General features: G+C 40.3%; 1 protein-coding gene across 1 annotated transcript in view; it reads right to left on the reverse strand.

Moving 5' to 3' along the window:
• Positions 1 to 1,031: 1,031 nt before the first annotated feature.
• LOC128868379 (uncharacterized) overlaps positions 1,032 to 14,318 on the reverse strand; it is a 31,895-nt gene continuing 18,608 nt past the window's right edge. The window contains exons 2-8 of the mRNA XM_054110400.1: positions 11,941 to 13,343; positions 10,358 to 11,876; positions 10,087 to 10,225; positions 9,374 to 9,831; positions 9,212 to 9,308; positions 7,479 to 9,073; positions 1,032 to 7,407 (exon numbers count right to left, since the gene is read on the reverse strand). Of these exons, the coding sequence (XP_053966375.1) occupies positions 6,454 to 7,407; positions 7,479 to 9,073; positions 9,212 to 9,308; positions 9,374 to 9,831; positions 10,087 to 10,225; positions 10,358 to 11,876; positions 11,941 to 13,343 (6,165 nt within the window). The 3' untranslated portion in view covers positions 1,032 to 6,453. The remainder of the gene's footprint in view (positions 7,408 to 7,478; positions 9,074 to 9,211; positions 9,309 to 9,373; positions 9,832 to 10,086; positions 10,226 to 10,357; positions 11,877 to 11,940; positions 13,344 to 14,318) is intronic.

A 14,318-nucleotide genomic window follows, 5' to 3' on the forward strand; every position in this document is an offset into this window, starting at 1 on the left:
TACGCATGTATATAATTGGGTGTTTTGGCTGAGCTCCTCCTCCAATTTGAGGTGTGCGGGAGAGACCTACAGTTTTATGCCGCGTCCGAACGGGAAATGGTTTTTTATGAGGAGTTTTTTTCATGGAAGAAATACACTCGAAGATTTGCCATTGCCTGCTGAGGGGCGATCGCTACAAGAAAAACTTTCTATCATTTGGTGTGTTGTGCCGACTGTGGGTTTCGAAACCGAGTGATAGATAGTCAATCACCAACCCATTCATATATGTATACTGTAAAATTTCTCTTTCCAATGAGTTACATGGTGTTAGCGCTGACTTAACACACAACATTTGCCATTGAATTTTTGTTAACGTTTTGTACTGTGATTAAACAAAACTTAAATAACCTGTGTACGGCCGATTGATTTTCTTCTACAGGGTGGCTGATGAAAGCCGCTACCAAAAAAAAATTGAATAACTTTTTTTCTTTTTAAGTTATCTGTTCCATTTTTGTTTTAATTTGCAGATTGATCTTTAAAATTTATTAAAATGGATAACTGGGACACGCAAACAAGAATTTGGATAGTCCGCCGCTATCACGCACTGGAGTCCGTAGTTTTGGTACAGAGAGAGTACAGGCGGATGTTTGGCGGCGATCCCCTGAGCAGATGGATCATAATGAGACTGGTGAATAATTTTGCTGAGCAAGGAACAGTCGCAAGAAGGCCTTATCATCGAAACCCACCAGTTCGGACGGAGGAAACGATCGCTGCTGTAGCAGCAGCTATACAAAGCAATCCAAGGGTTTCAACAAGAAGCTTATCTGCTCAACTTGGTGTCAGCCGACAGTCTTTGCAAACAATAATGCACAAAGATTTAGACTTATTTCCCTACAAAATTCAAATGGTTAACAAACTGAATGCAGCAGACTTGCCGATTCGCTTGGAATTTTGCCAGAAGATCCTGCAAATGGTGGAAGAAGACCAAAACATGTTAAAATGCCTTTTCATGTCTGATGAGGCCCATTTCGATTTAAACGGCAATGTGAACAAACAAAATTGTCGAATATGGAGTACTTCTAACCCACAGATACTCCACGAGACGGAATTGCATCCTCTTCATCCTTATTTTTTTGAAGAAAATGGTCACACCGTTACGGTTACTGGAGACCGTTATTTGAAAATGCTGAAAGAATTTTTCTATCCAGAACTACGCCGAAAGAGAATTCCTTTCAACTCTGTGTGGTTTCAACAAGATGGGGCAACGTCTCACATAGCCCAGACTGTTATGACAGAGTTGCGACGAAAATTTCCCAATAAACTGATTTCAAGAAACTCCGAATTTCGTTGGCCCCCCAGGTCGCCTGACCTTACTGCACCTGACTTTTTCTTGTGGGGTTTATGTAAACAAGAAGTTTATAAAACAAAGCCAACAAATTTGGATGAACTAAAACAATCCATTCGGGCAACAATTGCGGCTATTCCTGTCGCAACTCTCAAAGCAGCAATGAACCACTTTTTACTAAGATGCCGCACTTGTGTCAACGAGCATGGGGGGCATTTAAATTCAATTATTTTTAAAACTAAATAGTTAAGCTACATTTAATAAAATTTAATGACCTTCAACTTGAAAAAAAAAAATAAATGAATTCCATACACTAAAAAAAAAGTTATTTGAGTTTCTTAATGTAGCAAAATTCATCAGCCACCCTGTACATATATTTTGATCGAACCGCAAACATGTGAATTAAAAGCAGTTTCTTTTTATTGACCAATTAAGAATATTCATTTTCACCCCTCCAATATAGCTTTCACAAAATAGGAATATAGAGCGTTGGATCACACGAATTCGAGAAACTTTGAAAGCGCTTTCCTTGCCAGTTCTTACAGCAACTTCAGTTAGTTTAATTATGTGTTCGTTTTAAGATTACTGGTCGGTTGGTTGGCGCGGACGGGATAAATAATTTGATAATCTGCAGCGAGATTCTGAAATTCGCGAAGCGTATAAAATATTTGTTTGCGACGTAATTTCAGAATCCTACTGCAGATATTGAATGAGCAGGAAGTCAAGTAAAAGTAACAAAATATAAAAGAAATCCTAAGCTCCACTGATGGAGCTATTTAAATATTAATTTTTTGAAAATATGAGAGTGATGATAATTGAGGAGCATGAAAGTGATAAGTGAAAATTCAATAAACAATGAATTTTGCCAATTAATAAGCTATTGCATTATACTTATTGAGTCGAGCGAATATTTGTCTTATCTCGAAATGAAATTTCAATGCCGGCTGCAGTAATTCGACGTCAGGTTTTTTGAGTTTGAGTATACAAATATTTTAGATTGTTAAAAACAGAGTAACGGTCGTTTCATAATTTAAAATAAATATTTATGTACATTTATTTTTTAAATTAGGATCAAAATTTTTTCAAATTCTTCTCTAAATCTCTCTACTTTAAAATGTTAAGGGTAGTAGTCTGTTCACATCTGTGAAATTTCGCTGGTAATATTACAATATTTTATTAGTGCAAAAATTATCCCATTGAGTTTGAGGCGCTAAAAATCATATTATTTGATTTTTGGGTATTTCCATTATTTAAACATTACTTTACTTTTTAGTCAGATTTTTACAATTATTTACTTTTACTTTACTTTTACTTTTTAGTCAGATTTTTACAATTTTTCTGAATATCAATTAGAACACAATTTTTAAATTCGATGAACTGCCAATTTTCATGAAATAATCAGCAGTAAATGCAATTTAAACGACGATGAAAAATGTTGCTAGCATCACGTTGGCAACATGCTGCGAACTTTTTTACACCTGGTGAAATTATTAAATTTCCAAGGCGAATCATTTAAAGGTGGTGTTGGTAAAAGAGCTGAGTTGTTTTGTTTTTCTTTCGTCGTGCCCATGTGACTGTCAACTCAGAATGAAAAAAGGCGTATTCATTATTTGTTTTCTAGTTTCTCAATACTTTGTTTTCACAATCAAATGTACAGCACATTGTTGTTGGTCTAGTGCCACCACCTTCAAGGAATGTGCCTTGGAAATTTCATAGCCGAGAATTTCATATGGATTTCGGCTGGTATTTTACGTGAAATGGGAACAGAGTACTAAGCTTTAGACAAAAACTTCGAGGATGCACAATACGAGTAATTTTGAATATTTAGTAAAATATTCTTTTTAGCAAATTTTTACTTATGAATTTATTAATAAGTTGACATTTTATTTATACTTTCAGTGCAAAAATAATTGTTTATGTAGGTCTGGACGATTGAACGATAGGTTTTATTTAACCAAATGTTTAAGTTTTAACAATCAGTAGCAAAAAAAAAAAATATATATATGGTCAAGACCAAATAACAAAGGGACGAGTTATTACACTTCAACCTGGATGCGGGTGTTTAGGAGACAAACAAAATTTTTAAGAAACACAGTTTCCAAAAACAAAAACACACGAAAATGCGTTGTTTGTAAGTTAGACTAAGCACAACAACACGACACGCTGTAGCGTCTACATACGACATTTTCGAGTATTCAAATTACGTAACTCTTCTCACTTGTGGAGTTCGCCGTCGTTCACGCTTGTCTAGGTTGGACTGTAAATAATAACTGTTATACCCAAAGGAGGTAAAAAAAAGGAAATCATTTTTTTTTTTTTAATATCAGATTATTATGATGATTAAGTTCTGAAATTTTTATCGTTTGATTTCTTGTACAAATCGTTCAATCGTGCAGTTCTAAATGAATCAAAACTGTAATCCTAAATCCGCTCGACTCACAAGCTGTCACAGTCACAGCACGAAATCCAAATTCAATTAAAATCTTGGCAGAATAAATTTTCGAGAAGCACGGCAGAATATAGACTTCATATTTTCGCATTATCGAGCGAGTTGAGGATTATGTGAATGAGTATATTTTAAAGGATAACTTTAAATTTTATTGTAATAATCATATTTTTAAAGCAGCCTATTGTTACCGTTTTTCAAAGTGGTGCAAAATGTTAGTAAACTTGTATTCGATTTGAAACAAGCTGGAACAAATTTTTCGCATAGTTTTTCATACTTTCATTGCATTTTTATTTAAATTTCAAATACATATATATTTTCAATAGGCCAAATTGACTTCAAATTATTCTTAATAGTTTTTATTTTGGCAAGTAATATCCACAATTTCATTTGATTCAAAATATAAAATAATTTCAAGAAAATTTTAAACAGATTTGAATAAGCCAGGCGCTTTCAGGACTAAGCCAATCAATAATTAGGTAGCACTTGACGTTATGTATATAATTATATAAATAACAAGACAAAAATTCTCACATATAAAGTCTAAAATTTATTATGATTCAAGGGCTATGATCTGAATATGGCAGAGATCAAAAAGCTTTTGAACCAACAGTTGCAATCAAAGTATGAGTGTGCAAAAAACCTGCATCAGAGTTTAGAATTCGCTTTGATAGAATCTCGTTCGAAACAGTCACTAAATCAATATTATGTGTGTAATGAAGCATAATGAAATTAATAAATAGTTTATGTGTAACCAAAATAAGAGGATGCTTAAAATTTAAAGTCACATTAATTCATTTTGAGAACAAACAATATTGGAGCGAATTTTGATATTATTGAATAGTGGCATATGAAAAAATAGAATAGTTCAAAACTATATTAACTGAAAAAAAAAATTTTTTTAGTTAAGGAACGAAGGTTTTTGGTTGGGTAATGGGGTAATGAAAATACGAGTATAACTGGTGAATAAGAGATTGCAAACTTTTAACGTATAAAAATAATTACTGGCGTCAATTTACTGACAGAGAATACCGTAATCCCGCTAAGGGCCATTTTTTCAGTGCACGTTTAACATGGATATCTACCTAAAGCAAGTCGAAACGATTTTGTCCTCACAGTTAAACAAGCACCGAAAAACTGGCGTAAAAATCAGGTAATAACTCTAGAAATACGAGTCCTAAATATAAATAAATATAAATAAAAAGGTTATAGATAATGAGGAGTGTTAAATAAATCTTGAATGGGCTATTTTAAATAAACTTACAAAGTGCAAATGTGTAGATTTGTTTCGCATTCATCTATGTACAATCAATGATATACACCCTATAGTATATACTAGTAAGCATGTATATGTACGTATATTTATAAAACTATTTATATATGTTGTATGCATATACATATTTAGACATATCATGCGTATATGTAGTTAAAACAAAATGTAACTGCCTCTTAGGTGTAGTAGGCATAATTAAACAATCCAACTTACTTCCTAAAGGCTTGTGTACTTTTATGTTTCAGTTTGTTTTCATTGTATTTACTTGTTGATGTCAATTTAGTGGTATGAAGTTTACACGCCACCAATTGTTGTTGCTTGCTTGCTGTACAATTGCCCTGTTCTGTAGTTTATCGGGTGAATAATGAAGCACAATATTTGAGGCTTAAGTGCAAATGAGTAAATTTATAACTGTATTGATAATATTTATATTTTACTTCGTTTTAAAAATATTTACATAATTTCTATAAATTAAACTTTGTGATATATTAACTCGCATAACTTATGCAACACATTTGTTTACATGTGTATGTGTATGCTCGCATTATCTCGTCCCTAATCATATGCACACGTCTATGACGCTAATCCTTATGGGCGCTTAGGCACCACAACGCTATATACTCGCAGACCAGAATCTGACCAAATATTTATGGGAAAGTTGTCTCCGAAGAAATATCATATATTATTTACTATCTCAATCGGTTTCGAATAGAGGTCTAACTTTTATTTCAGCTGATAAATGTTCAAAAGTCACGAGTAATTTTTTAAAGGAAAACTCCTTTTTCAAATTATTTTTGTTACCATTGGTCCCTTTGCGTGCATTCTCTAGCGTTAGGAGGTTTTTAGATATAAATCGAGTTAAGCGCAATGATTTAGGAAGTCTGTATAACCCTAGCTTCTATTATATAAGTTTGTTTTTATATGTATATAATTTCTTCATAATAACGTATTTTGCAGTTTACAATCCCTAACTTACGCTTAGAAATGTTCGCCTCTCTTAGTTGTAGGAGCTGCAAATGTAGCTGGCGCTGCATTTACTTCTTCCGCTACATCACCTCCACCTCCACCGCCCGCTGCGAGTGGCGTTGTTGCGGGTGCAGGTGCGCTAAGCGCTGTGACCGCATGCCACCAAGCATGCGGCGGTTGATGATGCGCAGCAGCGTAATGTTGGAGATGGTGATGTAACGGTTGTTGTGCATGCAAATGTGCTTCTCCGCTTTTATTGTTGTGGTAATGTCTGTATGTTGGCGGCAGCTGTTGATGTGGGTGATAATTTATGCTTACTTTTTGCTCTTCTGTCAGCAGCCGTTTCGGCGTTGCATAGTCGCTTATGCTACTACTGTTTGCGCTGTAACGATGTTGCTCGTTTGTAACTATCCCCCCACTTATCGCCACGCCCTACTTTAGATGTCAATCGTTCTTCACTGGATAGTAGACTAGGTCCGATTGTTGCGGGTGTTGTGACTGCAGTTGTTGTTGCTGCTGTTGTATGTGATGCATATAATCACTGATTGGTGGTAGTACCGTTTTCTGCTCTTCGCCACCAGCACCACCACCGCCACTACCCATCAGCATCGCAGGATATCCGCCACTACCAACGCCGCGATCATAGATGCTTGCATGCGGTGGCGGAGGCGGTAACAAATGTGGTGCAAGCGGATGGTGAGCGGTCGGCGCAAGTGGATGGTGTCCGCTCAGTGAGTGTGATGCGGTGTGCGGGTGATAAGGCTGAAAACTATTCTTTTGGTGTTGCTCTGACAAGTCCGCGAGACTGGGATGATGGGAAGGCAGGTGATGGTGATGGTGCGCAGCTGCGGCAGCAGCAGCGCTAGTATCATATAGTGAAGCACCACTTGGAGAGCCGTATATGCTAGTGTGGCGAATCAAACCGGCTGCACCATAATTACCGGCGGCCGCAGCAGCTGCAGCACTGTGATGTTGCTGATGTTGATGTGGATGGGGTTGATGTTGATGAGCGGAGTGTGCATGCTGTGGCTGTTGTTGTTGTTGCTGCTGCTGCTGTTGATGAGCTGAAAGTGAATTTTGTTGATGCTGCTGCTGCGACTGTGACACGCCCATTTGCGAGGCCCCTGGCTGCATTAAATCAAAGTTATACTCCATTTGCGGTGGATTGGTTTCAATAAGATTCGTGAGTATGCTGCCAATATTGTTGTAGTTATGCGAATCAGCACCGCCAATACTAACGCCAACACCACTAACACTAACGGCACCACCTTGTCCAGGTTGTGCACTGTTTTGCGGCTGCTGTTGTGACTGCTGCTGCTGCTGTTGTTGTTGTTGTTGTTGTGTACTACCTCCAAACATCATTTGTGATGTAGTGGGACCAGCCGTTGGCCACATATTCTGTAAACGAAACAAAAAGGGGCTTAGTTTTTAAACTCAAAGCAATAAAACGTCAATGTTATCAGGTCTACCTGAAAGTTGATAAGCTCTCCGCTTATCGGTGATTCCTGCTGTTTCACACCACCGCCTGAACCCACTGAAGGCTGCTGCTGCTGTTGTTGTTGTTGCTGTTGTTGAGAAAGGGAATTTGGTGTTGGTGCTCCCGTCGCACCACCATTAGAGCCGACATTCATTGGAAGGCCAAGGAAATCGGGTGCATCAACAATGTAGAACTTTGTGGGGTTGTCTTTGAGCTCACTACTAGGTGAGCCCCCCACCACGCCCTGCTGTGGTTGGGATGGTGGTTGTTGTTGCTGTGGCTGGGATTGTTGCGTGTTGACAACACCAATCGAATTTGTGTTAAATCCAATATTGGCCCAAGCCGGCTCATTCGCTTGTTGTTGTAGCGCATATTGTTGCTGCTGTTGCAATTGTTGTTGTTGTTGCTGCTGTTGCTGCTGCTGTTGATGTTGCATTTGTGACGGTTGAGGTTGTGGTGATTGCAAGCGTCCGCGTTGTGGCGAGTGTGATGGCTGATGATGTTGTTGCTGCAGCTGTTGAGTAGGCGTAGCATGATGATGCGGTGAACGCTGCTGATTGTGACGATGTTGCTGTTGTTGTTGCTGCTGCATTTGGTGCTGATGGTGCAACATTTGCTGATGATGATGTAACTGTTGTTGTGTTGCAGGCATGTGGTGCGGAGACGTAAAATGTTGCTGCTGTTGCTGAGGATGCGGTTGGTGCGGGCTTTGTGGAGTATGGCTGCGCATATGCTGCTGCTGCTGTTGTACTACAGCCACTGATGCTGCAGCTTGCTGTTGTTGGTGATGCTGCTGCTGGTATTGATTAATAAGTTGATGTTGTTGGTATGCGTTGGCGGTGCTTGAACCGCCAGATGCACCATGATTGGGGTCGAAGTGAAACTCTGGCCCACCCGTTACATTACCGACACCAGCTCCGCTAGGTGGACCAAAATTATTCAGCCGCGACATAAGATTATTGCCGGGCAAATTACTACTGCCACCGACCCCGACGCCGATGCTGGGGTTACCGCTGCTGCCAGTTCCATCCGGTGTACCATTATTAGGCGTATTGGGCGTGCGACGTTGATGTTGCTGCTGCGCTGGTGGCGGCGTTGGCCTTTGTTGTTGTAGTTGCTGTTGCTGAAGTTGTTGTTGCTGCGCATGTTGAGCTGCTACTGCTACTGCTGGATTACAGTGTTGTGTTGGCACCTGAGCCAATGCTTGTTGTGGCTGTTGCTGCTGCTGCTGTTGTTGTTGTTGTGTCTGATGCCCAATTAATTTTTCGGCGCTAAAATTTTGAGTATACATGGAATTCTGCTGAGATTCATTGGTGGACAGCGAATGCTGTGACGCCGATGCTGACGCTGTCGAAGATTGAGAACTACTGTTGCTAATCATCGATGCATTGAATGGATCCTGCTGTGATGTGCCTGGTGTGGTGGAAAGGGGCGGCGGTGTGGAAACACTGCTCACACCTCTTTGTAATTGCTGTTGTTGGGGATTTTGTTGCTGCGTCTGCTGCTGCTGCTTTGGTTTACTCGCATTTGACTTTTTTGTAATTTTCGCAGGTGGAGGACCCGGCATATCTGGCGTAGGTGTCATTTCTGTTAATGAAAATATTTAAAAAAATTATGAAATTGGTGCAAATTTAGCGTAAGTAGTTTTTGATAGTTTGATGTTTCATAAAATTGTTCAAGCTTTTATTTAGAGGTTTATTTTCACCACTAGCGTTGCGAACCGACCTTCATCCTTGGCGAAGCGTTTAACTTTCTTCGGTGATGGTTGATTGCCGTGGACGGTTTGCTTATGGCGCACCAAATGAGTTTTCCACTTGAAAGTCTACCGAAAAAAAAAACAAACTTTAAGTTATTAAAAATTAAGGCGGGATTATTATCATGTCCAACCTGATCACAGTAACAACAGCAGTGCGGCCGCTCCTCCGAATGTGATGGCAAATGTCGCTGCAGTGACTTCACTGAACCGAAACGTTTGCCACATAAAGTACACTTACATTCCGATGCATCGGTGTGCGCGTTGCTGTAATGATCTTTCAGTGCCGGATATGTAAAATACGACGAGCCACATATATCGCAAACGTATGTTCGTTTCACTTCCGTGTGTAGCTGTACATGGCGCTCCAAATTCGCTTTCAAAGTAAAACGATTCTGACAAATGTGGCACTCGAAAAAGTTATCTTTTTTGTGGACACGTATTATATGCTGATAAAGTGCATTCTTCGAGAGAAAATCTGCGCCACAAACTTCACAAATAGCTCCATCCGCCTTGTGACCCGTCGTGTCCAAGTGCTGTTGATGCAGTTTCTTGTGCGGAAACTTTTGTCCACATTCGGTGCAAGAGTAGGCTAAAGGCAAATAAAGAAAAAACAAACATTATTATTATTTAAAGAAAAAAGTGCATAATGCAATATATTGCTAAAATGATAAAAGTAAGAAGGTAGCAAATTACAAAACGGTTAAACAAAGCCAAAAGAGATAAATGAAGTACACATGTTTAAGATATGCTTGAATTATAGAAATTTAACCTTCATTTACGCTTAAGGTACTCTACACTCATGTTTGTGTTAGTATTTCGACAATTTTCAGGCACTCACACTCACACTCACTTTTGAATTCTTTTCTGCTGTGAGATTCAACATGGGCATGGAATTGTTGACGACGCGAATAGGATTCGCCACATGTGTTACAGACGAATGGAAACTCCTTGGCGTGTATTGTACGATTGTGATGAATTATTTCCTAGGGAACAAAAAAGTGAGGTTACAATATTTTACACCAATGCAAAAGAGCACATTACTGCTACAATAAAACCAAAACATGTTGCAACTATTTTACAAATGTTAAATTAACCCGTTTTCCTATTTCACTCACCTCCAATGATGTACCATTCGGTTGTCCACAATCATGGCAGAAACCAGGATGAATTTTATAATGGTCCAACAATGATTTGCGTTTGCGGTACGACTTTGGACATTGCAAGCACTGATAGCAGGGTTTGGCCTTTTTCACCCCCGCACCAGTGCCAGCAACGCCGCTACCCCCTACACTACCAGGCGGTGCTTGCAGAGAGGTACTACTGCTACTACCACCATCAATAAGCTGCTGCTTCGGTTCCATGTCATCCAAATCATGATCGTCTAGGTCATCATCCTCATCGTGCGACAAATCATTTTCGTCCAGACCCAATGACACATTCAAAGAGTTCGATGAGATTGAGCCTGAAGTAGACGCAGTTGCGGAAATACCAGTCATAACACTGCTGGGTGTCGCGCATGCTGAGAGTGCACTAGTCAATGCCATTGCCGATGCCGGTGGTGGTGTGGTTACGGCACAAGCGGAAGACGTACTGGCGATTTGCTGTTGCTGTTGCAGTTGCAGCTGTTGCTGCAGTTGTTGCTGTTGCAGCGCGTCCGTATGCTGCTGATGCATATGCAACATTGGCAGAGTGTGTTGCAGTCGTTGTTGTTGCAGCTGCATTTGCGATTGTGCTGTCAATGGGGTTTGCTGCGGACCCTGTTCCTGCAGTGAAGGTGAATGCGCCAGCAACTCCGAATTGAAATGTTGTTGCAGCTGCTTCTGTTGCACCACAGCGGGCAAACTGCTACCCTCGAGTATATTGTCAATACTGTTTATAAACGTAGCAGTTGCGGAGCTCTGCTGCTGCATGCGCTGTTGTTGCAACTGAAGTTGTTCCTGCTGCTGCTGCTGCAATTGTTGTTGTGCGTTCTCGGCCATGCCACCCAACAATGTTAAAGGATTCGTTTGTTGTTGCTGCAAGTTCGCATTAAGGTTATGTTGTTGCTGCGGCTGGTGTGCCTGCTGCTGCTGTGGAGTATCTTGTTTTTGATTATGCAATATTAGCCTCTGTTGCTCTTGTTGTTGTGGGTGTGCAAGAAAATGGGACTGATTCGTATTTAACACATTGTTATGGAGACTTTCGGTTATTGGTTTCATCGCTGGAGTGTCAACTCCAGGGTCCCCAACACTGCCACTACTATTACTACTGTTATTTAACGCTGGCAATATCATGGGACCATTTTTGTCGCCATGTGTGTTGATAATGATATTACAATTATTCCCATTATCCAATGCAGGCACAGTTGCAACATTTTCTCGTGCCACCTCGTTTAGTATCGGAAAAGGTAGTGAACTCGGGTGTTGATCGGTGTGTCCTTGCAGGTATTGCTTGGAATAGTTTTGCTGTTGATTTATCAACAGTCGACATCGTGGCTCGTTCTGAGTATTAATGCACTGCAGCTGCTGCTGTTTCTGCTCCTTAGGATTCAAACTCGGAAGATCACCGACAATATTTGCTAATTGCTGACTGTTGTAGCTAAGATTACTTATATTATTGCTTGCTGTAAGGCCATTTAACACAAGGCTGTTGCTTCTGGAATGAAAAAGAAAACATCGTAAATTTTTGTAAAAACATAATTACAAAAATCTTAAATTACCCTTGTTGTTGCTGTTGATTATGTTGCTGCAAATGGTTGCTGATACTGCCCAGACTTGAACTTGCCATGCTCTCACCACCCACTAATGAAACTGTGTTTGTGTTGTTTGTCGTTGTTACCATCGTCGACACACTTTCTGGCAAATCTGTGGTAGCACCGCCATTACTACTATTGCTATGACCACTGCCGCTGACACTGCTGCCACTGCCCAACACATCTTCGATATCCGGCCCCATTTCCATGCCATGCATTAGACGTTCAGCGCCCTCACCTTCATCAATAATCTCCTCGAATTTCAAGGTATCTTGCGGTGCTACCGACGACATTTGCGACTCAGATTCGGACTCCAGCTCCGAGTCCAAGGCGATCGCTGGTAAAAGACGTCGCCTATGCGCATTCACAGTAGCTGCAGCAGCTGCAACGGCCAACTTGCGTTGTTGCATCTGTTGCCATTCTTCCCGACGTTGTTCACGTAGTGCCTGTAGTACATGAGGTGGCGGTCTTGTGCCCATCAGCTGACCCGACACAATGAAATTCTTATAGAATTGCTTTAAGAAGGGTTTATGCTCTTCACTTAGGGCTGTCTGCAAACGAAAACGAAAGAGTTTCTTGTAGGCCCGCACACTGAATTCGCCCGTACTGTGATGATAGTGTATGGTCCACTCATTGTCCGGATAGAAAAAGTAATCATCTTCGGCTTTCGGAACTCGAGTATTTTGTTCACCAGTACGGAAAACGAGCTTTTCACTAAGCAACCTCGGATGATTGTGATTATTGTTCTTATTATGGAGGCGCGAGAGTTTTTTTACTTGATCACACGCAGCCATCGCATCCCAACTATTATTACTGTCGTCAACACCAATACGTGCACTGCTACTTACGTTTGGGTGCTGATAGGAAGCACGATATTTTGCCTTTGTCAAGTGTTGCGTATCGATAATGGACGAAGGTATAAGATCCAGCGGATCTTGTTTTTGAACGCGCACACTGCTGTAATGTAAGCGTCTATTGTTGGAAGACGAGTTTTCTGCGTTAGCATCATTGCCTGCAACATCAGCTTCCATGTCAGCATCACCATCCAAATCTTCGTCATCCTCATCGAGGCACATGAGCTCCTCTTTGCAAAGGATTTTCTCAAAATTCTGATTCAGATCGGTAGAACCTTCATCCTCAGTTTTAATTTCTTCTTTTTTGGCAGTGAGCAACAGTTGCAGTTGCAACTGTTTCTTGTTAGCCGTTTTTGTGGAGCTGGCAAACTCATCGGCGATATACGGGAAAAGAGACCTCGTCGCCTGTTCGCAAGCCTCGGGATATTTACATTTCAGCGTACGCAATAGGTAATGAAGAGCATCACGTTGTGATGCTGAATCGAGACTGTCGAGCAGATTTAACGACTGCGCTACCTGTAAATGAAAATGGAGAAATTTAATAAATAAATAGATTTAAGTACTTCTACATAATATGAATGTGTTGCGGATATATGAATACGAAAAAACCTAGCCTATTTTTTTGGGTATAGTTATCTACGACAGTGAACTTCCTTTCAGTAAATCTGCAGGCAAAACATACCCGCCAGCAGTGCACCACTACGATTTAACACTAGTTATAGTCACGGTAAGATTCTGACTGCGTTCACAATCCTCTTTCCCTTATGGGAAGACTGGAAACAGAAAGTTGTAAGACAGGCCAAGTCCATCCATGCAAACACAGATGGCTCAAAGCTGGAGGGTAAGGTGGGCGGAGGTGTATATTCCGATCATCTGGCGATCTCCTTTGACTTCCCGACTATTGTAGTGTTTTTCAGGCTGAAATGTGGCTTAACGAACCCACCTATAAAAGAGCCTGACAACTGAAGCCGACTCCCAATGCTAAACGCACAGAAACCCTGCTAAGCAAAAATAAGCTGACTTAATAAAATAGGCACACTGATTTCTGTTATAATAAGACCCTGTCTTATAGGTAGGCAGACCCAGAAGCTAGGCGCGGTGAAAAAAAGGAAAAGAAAATTTTGCACCACTGTCCTGCTCTATCTAAACGAAGATTTACCACTTTAGGTAAACAATTTTTTAATGAGGCTTTTGAAAAGGTCGCATTGGTTTTAAGGAGATCAGGACAAGTTCCCCAAGCGGCATCACAGCGGACAATCAGCGTAAGTGTGTCCCACAGTAAACAACCGCTACAATCTAACCTAACCGCAGTAGTTAGTTAAGGAGTATTGCGAATAAACTTCTGGATCATAAAATATCCTGACATATAAATTGACAGCTGATCTACAGAAAGTTAAATATGGTACCTTTTTTTCAATGGCGAGAATATCTGACAACATGACAGGTAATTTGACAAATGTCGGCGCTTCCGACTTATTTGGCATTTCTATT

Source organism: Anastrepha ludens, chromosome 6, assembly GCF_028408465.1.
Source record: "Anastrepha ludens isolate Willacy chromosome 6, idAnaLude1.1, whole genome shotgun sequence".
Lineage (NCBI taxonomy): Eukaryota > Metazoa > Arthropoda > Insecta > Diptera > Tephritidae > Anastrepha > Anastrepha ludens.